At 36.7% G+C, this 15,405-nt stretch overlaps 1 protein-coding gene across 1 annotated transcript; it reads right to left on the bottom strand.

The window, feature by feature from the left end:
- Positions 1-4,363: 4,363 nt before the first annotated feature.
- On the bottom strand, positions 4,364-15,302 carry LOC136031447 (complex III assembly factor LYRM7-like; the record flags this gene model as incomplete). Its single annotated transcript, XM_065711042.1, is given in 4 exon segments — positions 4,364-4,445; positions 8,588-8,658; positions 10,368-10,440; positions 14,671-15,302. Coding segments are annotated over 4 exon segments (457 nt in total), but the record flags the coding sequence as incomplete, so codon positions are not given.
- Positions 15,303-15,405: the final 103 nt, after the last annotated feature.

Below are 15,405 nucleotides of genomic sequence, written 5' to 3'. Positions count from 1 at the left end.
TCTTTTGATGTAACTATTGGTACAAAATTCCATTTTTTTAGAGTTTCGGTTACTATTGAGCCGGGTCGCTCCTTACCACAAACTGTTTGATATGCAACTTAAAAGACAGAGTTGAGTCAATGTAGATAACTAAATATCTAAATACTTCCACTCTTTTTATGGAGGAAGTTCCAATACTGATAATTTTAAATGACACACGCTTTACTGCTCTCAAACCTCTCCCGAAAATCAAGAATTCCGACTTCTCTAGGTTAGGTACTAGTCGATCATAATGAAACAAAGAATTTACAATAAAAGCAACAGTTTCGAGGGCCCCTCGTAGGTCCTCCTCCACACCTTAGATATATAATAGAGTTATAAATACTCCTATCTTGCCCATGAGAAGCTTTTGGTACAGAGCTCTGAACTTGGCGCCTCCTAGATTGTACTATAACACCATAGGAGGGAACGCAATTTTGTTTTGCTTTGTCCAATTGCTCCCATCTTTTAGATTCAGACTGCCAGTTTCCTTTTCCAGTCGCTAGCATCGCTACCGCGCACTGTGTCCCAAAAATAAATCGAGTTTTCATAACTATATTGTATATCTAAGCTGTGGCCCTCCTCGTTGCTCACCTTCAAACTAATTGCTGTGTCATCTGCGAACAAATTGGTAATTCATCGTCCGAAGGCATGCAGTTTGGAAAGTCATTCATGTATATCAAAATAAGTAATGGCCCCAATACAAAACCTTGTGGAAGCCCTACATTTTCTAAAGGAAATATATAAGATTCCTCACCAACTTGGACTGTAAAACTTCTTTCTAATAAATAAGATCTCACTAAATCAAGAGCTATTCCACGAATTCCTATATTTTCCAACTTATCAAAAAGAATTACATGTTCTATTGCATCAAAAGCTTTTCTAATGTCAAAAATAGAGTTGCCGCCAAATAACTATCATCCATAGCATGTGATAAGGAATTATGGAAAGCAGCGACCTACCACGCAAGAAACCAAACTGATTGAGAGGGAAAACAAATTATTCTTTCCCAGAAAAGAAGTAAATGTAATCTTTATTATTTTTTCAAGGACTTAAGAAACATGTGAAAAAATAGTAATAGGCCTATAATTATTTGGATTATCTTTATCGCCTTTTTTAAACGAAGCGAAAACCTCAGCTACTTTAAGACAAACTGAAAAAAAAAATTCATGTAAGAAATGGGCTAAATCCCCCCCCCCTAAGCTATACTAATAACAAAAATAGAGCCTAGATCAAATCTATTTCAGAAATAAAGAACTCTCCAATATAGTTTATTTATTAATATTATTTTCCAGCTGTCTAGCATCCTAGCAAAAGTATACCCTCATGATATTTTAACCCTTCTTGGCGACTTCAACGGCACTGTCAGAGATACAGACGGCGTTTGGAACAATGTTCTAGGACCTGTAACACCCGACTGCTTGAACGACAATGGGCTAAGGCTCCTTCAGTTGTGCAACATGCACGATCTCTTGTTCACCAACACCCTTTTTCAAAGGAAAGAGGTTCACAAATATACCTTGTATAGCAATGACGGACGAACAAGAAACATGTTAGACTACATAATCGTGTCCCGACGCTGGCGTTCCTCTATAACTTATTGCCGAACTTACAGAAGTGCAGAATTGGGAAACATCGACCACAGGCTTGTCGTCTCTAAGCTTTGACTACACCTGAAAGCCCAGAAAAGTGACCACCGTCCCCCAAATTAGACCTGAACAATCTCGCAAACTCCAACACGCGCCAGGTCTATGCGGTCTCCATCTCAAACCGTTTTGACAGTCTTGGTCAAATTTCTGAATCTGAAGAAGCGTGGCAACTATTCAAAAACGGCGTATTGCTTTCGGCCGAAAGTACTATCGGTCGTCTGAAGCCCAGAAAAAGTCCTGGATATCGCAGGAAACTCTAGATGTTATTGAACAGCGTCACAAAGCACACCTAGCGAAGGACATGGTTACCTACAGACGTCTAAACGGCGTAAGAAATAAATTCCTCCACAGAGACAGAAAGCTGTTCACCATGAAAAAGGCCGCCGATCTCGAGGAGGCCGCCAGAAAGGGTGACAAATGCGCTCTATACAAAGGGGTCTTACAGATGGAAAGCCATCCTCCCTAGGCCCTATCACATCTAATGATGGAAATATTCTCACTGACGAGAGCGCTCAACTATTTGCCTGGAACGATCAATTCTCTTCACTTCTAAACATGGACTGTGTTAGCCAGCCCGACCCTGACCTCCTTCAAGTTGCATCTAGCACCCCTGAGGCCCAACGTGAAAGTGTGCAACACCCTTTCACCTCTACAGAAATCCTGAAATCTCTGAAACGGAAGAAAAACAATCGAGCCCCAGAAGTCTGTGGTATCCCTGCAGAACTGCTGAAATATGGTGGGGCAGCGACCCTTCTCTGGCTCCAAGTACTGTTCTCCATAGTATTTCGTACAGAATGGATTCAAAAGACTGGCGAGCGGGCATCATTCTGCCTCTCTGGAAACGGAAAGGCAGTCACAAAATCTGCTCCAACTATCGTGGCATCACACTCCTCTCTGTGCCCGGGAAGCTCTTCGTTATGACCCTCTTGGACCACTGTACCACTTTCCTCAAAAGCCAACGAAGAACCCAACAGTCTGGCTTCATGCCGGGAAGGTCTACCGTGGAGCAAATGTTCACAATGCGGCAGCTGATAGAAAAGACTCGAGAATTTCAACAAAAAGCATATGTTGCCTTTGTGGATTTCAAGGCTGCTTTCATTTCTGTCGACCGACAATCACTCTGGCTCATACTAAAAACAACGGGACTACCAGCGAAGTACTGCAACCTTTTCGAGCGGCTCCAAGAAGGGACTGAGAGATGCGTGCAAGTCAATGGCAGGCGCAACCCATCTTTTGAAATCAATACTGGACTCCGTTAGGACTGTGCTGCTACTCCAGAGCTATTTAATTGTGTCATCGACTACATTATGATTTGGACCATAAACCGCCTCCAGTTTGGGTTACATTACGGCTATAGAGTACTTTCAGACGCTGACTATGCCGATGACCTTGCTCTTGTCTCCGATTCACCGTCGAAGCTCACAGAAGCCCAACAGATCCTTGCTGATGAAGCCTTAAAGATAGGGCTGTCTATTAATTGGCAGAAGACAAAAGTGATATTTGTTGAACCCCGTAACTCACCACGTCCCCAGCCAGTCCAAATGGTCGGTGACAAACCAGCTGAGATTGTTGAGGAACTTAAATACCTTGGCTCTATCCTCTCAAATGACGGATCAATCCTCAAGGATCTAATGCACCGAATTGCCAAAGCCTCAGCAGTAGTGGGAAGACTAAGAGCCCTTTGGAGGAAACCTTTTATCAGCCGTAGGACCAAGATGCGCATATACAATGCTTCGGTGGGATCCGTGCTTCTTTACGGAGCCGAAACCTGGCCAGCCACTCAGTCTGTGCTTAGCACCGTTAATATAGCCCAAACAAAACATTTTCGCCGCATTAAAGGACTACGCTGGCACGATTTTGTTAGCAACAAGAACCTCGTGGCGTTAACTGCTCAAACGCCCTTTTCAGTCCGACTGGCCCAACGAACACTACGCTGGTACAGACATCTCCTTCGTATGCCCCCCGACACTCCCACAAGAATGATTTTTGACTTTGATCCCGTGCTACACGGCGGGAAACACCCAAGAGGTCGTCCCCCAACCAGATGGAAGGACACGACAGGTGCCTTCTTAGCCATGGCAAATATTCAGGAGGATGTCCACATCCTTGCAAGAGACCAGTCTAAATGGAGGCACCATGTAGTATCACTCTAGACGCCGGAAGCATTTCGGCTAGAGCATTAAGTCAAGTAAGTCAAGTACTTTCATTCTTCGGCATATATAATAATCATTCTATTGACAACCACTTTCAAAAAATGTTGAGAAAATTAAAGTTGCTATAATCCATCAAGAGGACACATCCCTGGTCCAACAAGATTTTGAAGTTAACTCATGCATTAAATAACAATTAGAAAATGTCTGTTTTGTATGTAATCCTTGCCTCTAAAATTAACTCTCTAATGCTACTGAATAGGCCTTAAATCTGTCAACAAGAATTTTTTATTTCTAGCCAAACATATTTTGGATACGGTTTTAAATTATATGAAAATGGCGGAGGGAATATACTCTTATTTTCAATTTTCTTTTGTTTATATTTTACTGATTCTAAAGAGAATCGCTATTGAGTTATTTTCAAAGCCAGGCACAAAGGTGTTTCTTTTGTCACTACTGCAAAATCTGAACATTTGTTTTGAAGATCATAATCAATGAATGCTAAAAGATATAAATATACAGTGCCTAAGCATTTCGAGAACTTACCATAATGATTTTCTTTTACTTCTTCAGCCTGAACAATGCACCTTCTTAAAAATTCGTCCGCATCTCGACCAACTTTTAAAAGCTAAAAAAATAACAACACTTTAATTTCATTTCCGTTAATGAAAAGGCAACTGAGACAATTACAAAGAGTAGGATCAACTAAAAACCCTAACTGTATACAAGGGAGAGGAACAAATACCAGGCCAAAAGATTTCGCTCCCCATAAATAAAGAAAACCATGAACTGCACTTTTGGATATTTTCAACTCCAAGAAAACCTTCTGTCACATACAGTCACGGAAAGCCTGAAAATTTGCTCCTCAAAATACACATCTGTAAGCATTATCGGAAGAAATGATCTATGGCTTACGGATAGAATAGATCAGCACTCTAAGTCAATTGAGAACACTCTTAAAAGGTGGAAAAAACAGAAAATTTTGACTCTGCCCTTGCAGGACATATTTATGATCATCCGGATCATAAGTCTTCAATAACACAGAGTCACAGAAAGCCTAAAAGTTTGCGCCTCAAAATACACATTTGTAAGCATTATCGGGATAACTGATCTACGGCTTATGGATCGAATAGATCAGCACTCTAAATCAATTGAGAACGCTTTTAAAAGGTGGAAAAAACAGAAAATTCTGACTCTGCCCTTGCAGAACATATTTATGATCATCCGGACCATAAATCTTCAATCACACACAGTCATGGAAAGCCTGAAAATTTGCGCCTCAAAATACACATTTGTAAGCATAAGGAGATCTTCTCTTCCTAAAAAAGGTCCAGAGACCTCTCTTCTAACACGAGGTGTTCAACTACGAAAAACTAAAACGAATCAACTCCATCAAATGAAGCTTACAAATAATTGTCAATAACTATTATAATCATTTATCTTGTATAAAGTACAAGAACCTACCACTAAACGATAATCTAGCCTCTGAGATTAGGCGGCTATATAAATAACTCCACAACAAAGCCGATTGGCTTACTTCAGAATTCTCCCATCATAGCATTTTTTTAACCCTATATGCACGAACGCTGTTGTTTCGGAGCATAAAATAGCAGTAAACAGGATATAATAGTACTTTAGTATCAAACCAACTCTCACAACATAAAAAACTGCCGAACTTGTTGCCTTCAATCAGCTAGCCTACATTTGTATACGCACAAAAAACATAAGTACATAAGTGAAATATCGTCGTCAAGGACACTGAAGGGTTGTGTCCACACTGAAGGCTTTGTTATATATTCCTTCGACTATTTTTAATACACAAGCTATCTCATAATTTTCGATCAGATATGTTTGGGGAAAAGAGGGCGACGGGAGGGGGGAGGGCTAGATGCCCTCCGTCATTTTGACTCTTACGCTAACTAGAAATTTCAATTTCCAATTAAATCAACCTCCTCTAGAATTCAAACGACTGTCCCTTCCATGGAAACCTTATATGCCTTCGGGGCATAGCTTGTAACCCTCGCCTTCAAATTTCGAGGGGTTGTTTCAACCCCAAAGGTCTTGTTATTTTACCTTCCGTCTATTTTGGACAAATTAGGTATCTCAAAATCTCTCTCGGATCTATTTGGGATACAGGGGAAGGGGAGGGGGTATTTGCTCTCCGATCACTTTTAACGCTTAAAAAGGACACTAGGACTTCTGATTACCAATTGAATGAGTCATATCCGAAGATTATGAGACCACCCCTTCCATAAAAACCTAAAATTTTAACAATGGTCAAATAGTATAACCTATAGCCCTTACCCTGAGGGTGGTGAGGGAGTTACCGTCCCCAAAGACATCATTACTAGACCTTTCAAATATGAAGAACAAAATGGCTATATCAAAACTTTGATTTAGTGTGTTCTTTGAAATGAAGGGCGGTGGAGGGGGAGGCTGGTTGTCCTCCAATTACTTTTGACTCTTAAAAGGGCACTAAAACTACTGACTTCCAATCAAATGAGCTCCATAGTTTATACGACCACCCATTCCATAAGAGCCTCCCATGCTCTGAGGTATAACTTATAACTCTTACCCCACGACTCTGGGGGATTCTGTCAACCCCAAAGGCCTTGTTATATGACCTTTGGACTTTTTTTGAACAAATGACTTATCTCAAAATTTCTAGCAAATGTATTTGGGGAAAATATGACGTGGGAGAGGGATAGCAGCACCCCGATCACTTTGACACTTAAAAAGGGCAGTAGAACATCTGATTTCTAATCCACTGAGCCCCCTCCTGAGTTTATACAAACACCCTTTCCATAAAAAACCTTATATGCCCTTTGGGCATTACTTAAAGCCATTGCGCTGAGGATTGTGGAGGGGGGGTGTCATCCTCAAAAACATAATTTCCAGACCTTTCAACTACGCGGAACAAAATGGCTATCTCTGAATTTCGATTAGTGGTTTTTTCGATATGTTGGACGAAATGATGGGCGTTGGGAAGGAGACTGCTTGCCCTCCAATCACTTTTGACCATTAAGAAGGGCACTAGAACTTTCAATTTCCAATCAAAGGAGCCCTTTTCGAAGTCCTTTTTCAAAGGAGCCCTACGACAGCTCCTTGAATACAAAATCTCCTGGTCTAAAACATAAATAAATAATAATAATATTAACGGATTGCACCAACATCCTTCTTTCCTTAGGCAGCGCTGCTGCCCTGCCTGATTCATTTCCTAAGCGGTTTGACTAGCAGCTTGTCTGGTGAAAAAGCACAAGAAATGAAACTGTAACTTCCTTAAAAAGTATGGTTGAGAAGCTGCAAAAGCTTTTTAGGATTTCTTAATTTTTAAATATCCTAGGCCCTAATTTCTCAAATCGCAAAAATTGCTATTCACATGAACATTGTTAGAATACAAAAGATACCAAAATAAATACATGTTTATAAATATAATTATTAAACAAAACCTAAAAAATCTCCAAAAATCAAAAATCAATTCATAATCCGTGTATTTGATTCGTTTGCCAATAAATATATTTTGTATTCCACATATAAAAGGAGTTAATCCTTCTGTGACTGGAGCGTATCAGATTTTCATGGTAACCTTGTGGTCCCGGTTTAAATTCCTGGTCTGAGTGATATTTATGTTTTATCACCGGTTTATAAGTGACTCAGAGAGAGAGAGAGAGAGAGAGAGAGAGAGATCTATTGTCTCCCCCGATTACCAGTTACCGATTTTCATGGTAACCACGTTGTCCCGATCTACATTCCTGATCGGAGCGATATTTATGTTTTATTACTGGTTTGTAAGAGACTGAGTGAATGATCTATTGTCTCCCTCGATCACCGGTTACCGATTACTGATTTTAATGGCAACCTAATGGTCTCGATTTACATCAATGGTCTGAGTGATATTTATGTTTTATTACCGGTTTTATAAGAGGCTGAGAGAGGGGTCTATTGTTTTCCCCGATTTTTGAATAATGTAAAAATAGAGGCGCAATCGTAAATTGAGTATTAATGCAGTTCGTGGTTTGAATCCTAAGTCTAATTTGTTAGATTTATGCCTTGTAGAATCATTGCGCGCCTTGTGGAAAACTTAAAAATTTTAACAAATACCAGAAAAATGTTCTTAGTTTCAATAAAACCAAGTCCGAGATTGTTCTTCTTAATTGGAAAGATTCGACTAATGTATCTATCAGACTTGGTGATACTACCGTTAAGACAGTGCCTTCGTTAACTTGTTTGGGCCTATTCGTCAGAACTTCCATGCGCGTAACCCGCTTGTTTTTAGTTAGTCACCTGCAAAACCAAATTTTCGCATCACATGGTAGCATTGTGGCAAATAAACTCCATTTTCTTCACATGATTTTAGCTGGATTATATGATTTAACTGTGCTGCCACGTATTCTGTATGTTGCACCTTTCTGGAGAATGTTTCTGAAATGTAACATTACGTAAATTCGGTCCTATTAAATTCGTTATGCAACGTATCTATTGAGACTACTTTTGTGGATTCAAATTAATGTATTAGCCTTCCTTATAAAGTTACAGAGCCATGTAAGGACATTCAAAAAGAGACCAACAATTTTAACGCAAGACTGTTGCAAGAGTGGTCGTCCCTTCTACGGCGGTAGTGTTGATATAATTTTTTTTAAGTATTTGTCCTTTCTTTTCTTTTTTAGTTTGTATTATGTTACACTCCGTCTTTTCGCTTTTTTGTAGTGATGGATAAAAAAGATAATAAATGAAGTACAGCACTCCTTAACAAAAGAAAATAAAACTTACATCCCTTATTGCTTTCTCGTCACTGAGAAATCGATTTTTGTTGAATTCTTCTCGAATTTTTTGTCTTGAGGCTACAAAAAATAAAAAGAAATACAAATTAAAAAAAAAAATTGAGAACAGTAATTATTAAAATAAGAACTAGACAGCGCGGCTGCTCAAGACTGGTGTCCTAAAGGAAGATAGTGCCCGTTATCTCCACGCTGGCACCAAGTCGGCAGGAGAATTAAGTCAAAGTCATAAAGCAGTCTACTGAAAACAGAGGTGACAAATTTATAGCTCTTAGGAATACAAAATGACTTTTCAAGGAGCATAACACATCCAAAACATATATTTTTAGCCCCTTATCCAAATTTATTTGATCTAGTACTTTCTTAGCAATAAGCTCGATGGCAGTGATTCAAAATAATCTGTATACAAGCATGGTATTGAAACTGTTACATCAACAAGCTCAAAAAACAGAAGTGTGAGAGTGGAGTCACAGAGGAGAGAGGAACATTCATTTTTTTTCGCTAACTGAAAGAGATCTACAGTGCATTTAGACCCTGAACTAAGGTAGTTAGCTCCAGCTGACTTGACCAAGTTAAGTCACTCTAGTTGAAACTACGTCTAAACATTGACAGTTTGACCCTTCGGCAGCATAGAAAATGCTTCCCAAATTTTCTCTAATTTTCATACTTATTCAAAAAGGGTTGGAGGAGCTTAGATTAAGCCCTTTTCAATAAAATTACCTTTGTGCAAATTTCACAAGTAAAATTCTTAACATCCTTAAGTAATTACATACTGACTCTACTCAGTGACAGGGGTGAGGAAACTTCGACTAGAGGTTTAGGGTTAAATAATCAGAACAGCTGTGACTATGGAGAATAAAAACTTGAAGCAGGATAAGCATAATGATCCTCAAGAGCCAATGGTTGCAAATAGGGCACTGAGTCCAACGTTTCAATTACCGAGGCTTTTTCTAGCCAGAACAGGTACCTAGCCTGTTACCCATTCTTGCAAAACAAGAGTCAAACACTGGACCCAGTATGCCAAGCAGAAATTAGACGCAATAAAGTATTTTTAAAAAAGGCTCTCTTTAAAAAATTGATAAAAAAAACTACTAATTGCACAGGAAAGTGATTTTTTTTTACTGCTACCCAGAAAAATTGAAACTTAAAATATAAGGACAGACAGTAAGGTTTTCACATAGCCTTTAGCATTTTCTGGGTGGCACGATTTTTTTTTTCTTTTTTTTACAACTTTTTAGCTAATTTGGAGACAAGTTTTATTTCACACTTTTTAGTCTTTGGTAGTTCTCTTAAGACAGAATCCCATGCATTGGTTATTCGAAGATTTGATTCTCAAGCCAGCCACATCTAAAAGGTCTTCTTTGCATAATACCAATTGTTTTTTCTAATATTGGCATTTAAGCTATTGTTGTAGAGAAATGGGGGGGGGGGTACTTCTCTTGTGGAAATGAACCCCCATAATTTCATTGCTGGTTTGTTACCCCTCGCCCTCCCCCCTCCAAAAATAACTTAGCAATGAAAACATCAACCTTACCAACTTCATTTTTTCTAAGCATTATGTTTCAAAGCCACACTTAACAACTAAATCAGCATAATTTTGTATCAAAGACAAGTTTCATTCATGTTAACTAATTAAAAAATATATTTATGAATGTTTAAGTTGAATATTCCTTCCATTTAATCGTCACTGTAAAAATCTACAAATCCATAGATTTAGGCTTAGGAAGCCAATTGTAACCAAATATATAATATACCATAGCTGTTGAACTTACCATCTAAAGCTGCAATATCTCCATTAAAGACAATCTTAGTTGTCCTAAAAAGCATTTTGTAGCATGAAAACACCTAAAATGTATAGGTAATATGAAAAATCAAATAGTATACACATACCAAATTAATTTCAGCAACAAATAGTTTATCGAGATGATAATAATACTAGCAAAAACACCCTTTCTTAGAAGATTTTTAAAACTTCCAGACGATATATTTAGGGGGGATGATGCTAAAATTCTTTAACTCTATAAATAGCTCTCTAATTCTATTTGGTAATAAACGAGTTCTATTTAAAATGAGTTTGATTAACATACACAATTGCTTTCTTGTTTTAAATATTGCAGGATGTGAAACTAGTAGAAAACTAAATTGGAATGTGGAGTACAAAAGAGTTTCAGAAAGAGATTCTTGTGAAATGAGCTCCATATAAACTTCAAAGATCGTCTATTCTGTATATGGTGGCTTAGAAAAACAAATGGCAGACAAGTTACTCATTCTTTATTCAATGCCACTACATTGACCATGAAAATAGCAACAAAGATGAAAATCTGCATTAAAATCTGACTGTGTTAAAAATATTGCAAAAAAATTACAGTTTTAAATCATTTAACACCACACTATTACCAGCTCAGCGAAGTGCAGAACACTCATTGACGTTGTTAAAAACTGAGTTATCTAGAAATTTTTGTGCCACAAAACATTGACCTTTAAGGATTAAGTTGAAAATTTTGCAAAAGAAAAAGCCAGGAAACAAAAACTAAACTATGTCATTTTTACTTTTGAGGAGTGTAAACACTTGTTGGATATTTTGATTGTCAGACAAAAAGTAATGAATTTATAATCAAAGCGGATTTATTTTGCTATATTTTAAATATCCTATAGTGTAGTGGCTGAATTATCTCTAAGGGTATCTAGTAAATTTTTGGTCTAGGATGTCAAAAACACTTAAGCTGGCCCTGATTCTGATTGACCATCAAAACATTCCTGGGAAAGCCTGGTATTGAGCAACAGACATTGAAACTTTAAAATGAGTAAACTTACATAGAGACAAGGTAAACGAGGTAAACATGGTAAAACGGTGTCAAGGTACATGACACCGTTTTTTAGCTTCTTCCAAATATTATGATTATTTCACTTGCAAATTATTTCAACTTGCAAAAAGTGGCATCTAATTTTAAAGTACCATGGACATTGAAAATGAAATCTGATATTCCAAATTGGTTTTAAATCTGATTTTATAAAAATCAGGAAAGCCCAAGACTTAAACTTTTAAGGAGAAATACCGTTATATTCAGTTATGAAGTTTAAACACATATTGGGTAACGAGTTTATAAATGAGAAACATATGTACAAAATCAGTAGAAAATTATTAAAAAAAAAAATATATTGTTATGGATCTCCAGAAAGTATAACTTTTCTGATTGCAGTAGTGAAAGACAGACACTACCATTGATTGGCAGTAAACTGGATGAAAAGCAGTTATTGAATGAGTAAAATTATCTGAGATTATGACTCTAGCCTTTTGCTATCAAATAAGAATTTCAAAAGGAATGTTCATATATATATATATATATATATATATATATATATATATATATATATATATATATATATATATATATATATATATATATATATATATATATATATATATATATATATATATATATATATATATATGATTTTCTTATCTTATCTCTATTTCGTTTTCATATTTTATTTTCTTATCTCTATTTCAAGTTTTTTTTTGTTTTTTTGTTTACAATGAGAAAGGCTCCCATGGACATCGAGCCAAAATATTACGAATTTTTTCATGATTTAAAATGTTGTTCGTTTTTGTAACTTTTGTCACTGTTCTGTTTAATTTAAAACCCATTTCTCTTACTTAACATTTTTTATATGTTCTCTTAACAACCTGTGTGGACATAGTGTGTTTCAATTTAGTTCCATACAGTTTCAATATTTCCCAAATTTTTTGCCTTAGTACCCTTAGTTTTAGTAGCAGCAGCAAAATTAATAGTAGTAGCCTTAGCTTTAGTGGCAGTAATAGCTTGTAGAAGTCGTAATAATAATAGTAGTAGTATGAGTAGAAGCAGTAGCAAAAAGGATGCAAATATTTTCTTTTGGTTAGTTAAACATCCCCTGCAATAAGCCCTCTATGTTTGAACTTCACACACCAAACTGTTCCTAAGATATTCAAGTTATGCCCTTTTGACATCCTGCATACAGGTTATGAGCTGTGATTATGTTCACCCCACCCAATCTTCAAAAACGGTTGTAATCTTCAAAAACATAATTACTGGATCTTTCAAATAAGCTGAAAAAATGGCTCTCTCAAAATGGCTCAAAATCTCTCTAAAAAGATGGCTCTCTCAAAATTTTGATTGGATGTATTTAGGGCTCTCTCAAAATGGCTCAAAATCTCTCTAAAAAAATGGCTCTCTCAAAATTTTGATTGGATGTATTTAGGGCTCTCTCAAAATGGCTCAAAATCTCTCTAAAAAAATGGCTCTCTCAAAATTTTGATTGGATGTATTTAGGGAAATGATGGACATAGTGGGGGGGGCTGGTTACCCTCCAATCACTTTTGCTGTTTAAAATGGGACCAAATGTTTCAATTTTGGGTCGAGATGAGCGTTAGGGGCGGTTTAGGGAGGACTTTTTGGAAAATATAATTATACTGTTACGATTTATCCCTTTGGTGTTTCAACTTTATTCATATATCAATAAAATCTTTATTCCCTGCTGATGCTAAAAATCTGACTTTTATTGCTTAATTATATCATGTATTATTTTACCATGTATTGTATTAAAAATTATTGCTTAATTTTTATCATCAAAAATTAAATTCAAGTATTTTGTATCAGACAACAAGAGAAAAAACCTAGATGTGGTGTATTAAAATATTAATTCAATACCCTTATCAAGACCCCTGATTTTTTGCAGGTAACAATCTGGTTGGTCATTGGACTAGCCAATATTTTTTAAACAGAAAAAGCATTGTAAAATTTACTGAATGAGTTTCTGCTCATTTGTTTCATGGTCCAATGGGACAAAAATGGTGTGACTTTGCAAGTGACACCTCAAGTTGATGATTTTGTAATATCCAAAAGAAGAATTATAGAAAATTCCTCTTTCTGGGCATGAATAGATATAAGATCAAGCCAGACAGTGATAAAAAGTTCTCATTTTAACGTCCTTAGTAAATATACTTTAGCTATTTGATTGAAATCACTAAGAGTGGTTTTCAAAAATTCTGTAAAATCAATTGAAACAAAGGATACAGATCAGAGACCACCAGGGGAGGCAAGGGTGATAATAACTAGGTATACTTTTAGGGCCCATTTAAGCAAGCAAGGTACCTACAGAGAGCCCAAAGCAAGGCTTACAAAACAAGAAAATAAGAAATTAGAGACCAAAATAGGTAAAAGTACAGAATAGGGACCTGTTGCAATAAAGGTTGCAGAGGGGCTGCCCAATGAAAACAGAATAAACAGGATGCTACTACTTTTATCATCACTACTCTTGTTAAGTAGTATAGTGACATGAATTAGGTATACTTTTAGGGCCCATTTAAGGGCTTTAAATTAGACTTATGAGAGAACTCATGATTATGCTTGGAACAAGCATAAGTTACAGCCATGAGTGCCATAGAGTAGGCCTATTACCTACTCTATACCACCAGGTGTCCAATTTGAATTTACTAGCTAATTACTAGCTGACCCCTGCCACGCGTTGCTGTGGTGCTGCATGCCCCAACAACACGTAGAGTGTCCCTAATCCCCCCCTACAAATCTTAAAATTAGCCAACCAGTCTATAAATATAACTACCCAAGATACAACTTTTGTGACTTTTTTCTTGATGTATCTCCCCTCTTTTCTCAAAGCTTAACTCTACCAATGAGAGATCCCTAGTTAAAATGACTAAGCTGTAAATCGAAAATAAATGTTCAAGATAACTTTGAAGACCACACTGCCTTTCCATGACGAAAGTAAAACAGTTCAAACAGGGATGAAACCTTTTTATTGACAGTGAACAGATATAAAATTATTTAACTGGATATTTTGAACACATATACAGTATTCATCATCAGCAGTAAAAGTAATCAGCAGCAGTAATCAGGAGTTTTACTGCTGATGATGAACACTGTATATGTGTTTGAAATATCTAGTTAAATAATTTTATATCTGTTCACTGTCAATAAAAAAGGTTTCATCCCTATTTTGAACTGTTTTACTTTTGAAATGTTCAAGATATTTGGAGATGCGAGATTTAGGCTTGAAACGATTGCTCCCACTTACATGTATAACCTCTGGATTTGACAAGGATTTATAGCCAGTCTTCCACATCAAAAACCACTTTTTCAACTTGTATTGAAGGATTAGTGGACAATGGCCCTGAGATATAATATTTTCTGAAAATGAGACACCAAAGGAAACAGCTAACAAAAGAGCATTTCTATGATCATGATTAGTTTCTAATAAAAAATTATCATATTGAATGTGACAAAAATGTTCAAAAGAATCATCCATATTGGCAGCAAAGGTCACTCAGTGTCAAAGAGTGTGTCACATTTGTCAAGGCCTCAATGGAAACATTTTAATTCATAGCAATACACTCAGTCAAGACTGCATTAGCCTTCACTTTAATGACTTGTCACAAATACTTTTTTCTTGATGTTTCAGGCCACATTTGGTGATTAATGTCAAAGAAAGAGGATGCTAACTAGTTAGTCCTATTAACAGGGTGCTACTAGTTTAATTGTCAATACTCTTGTTAAGTAGTCTAGTGACATGGATTAGGTGTGATTTTAGGCCCCAATTAAGGGCTTTAAATCAGACTTGTGAGAGAGCTCATGATTATGCTTGGAACAAGCATAAGTTACATCCATGAGTGACATAGAGTAGGCCTATTCAGGGATACCACCAAATGGCTAATTTTACAGTGTATAGGCCTATATGTACAAATCTTGAAATTAGCCAACCAGTATTATAACCCTAGGAGCCCAGCTGGACATAAAGAAACATGTTAAGAAA

The sequence above is a fragment of the Artemia franciscana genome, chromosome 9, assembly GCF_032884065.1.
Source record: "Artemia franciscana chromosome 9, ASM3288406v1, whole genome shotgun sequence".
In the NCBI taxonomy this organism is placed as follows: domain Eukaryota; kingdom Metazoa; phylum Arthropoda; class Branchiopoda; order Anostraca; family Artemiidae; genus Artemia; species Artemia franciscana.
This window is presented reverse-complemented; position numbering and strand designations above follow the sequence as displayed.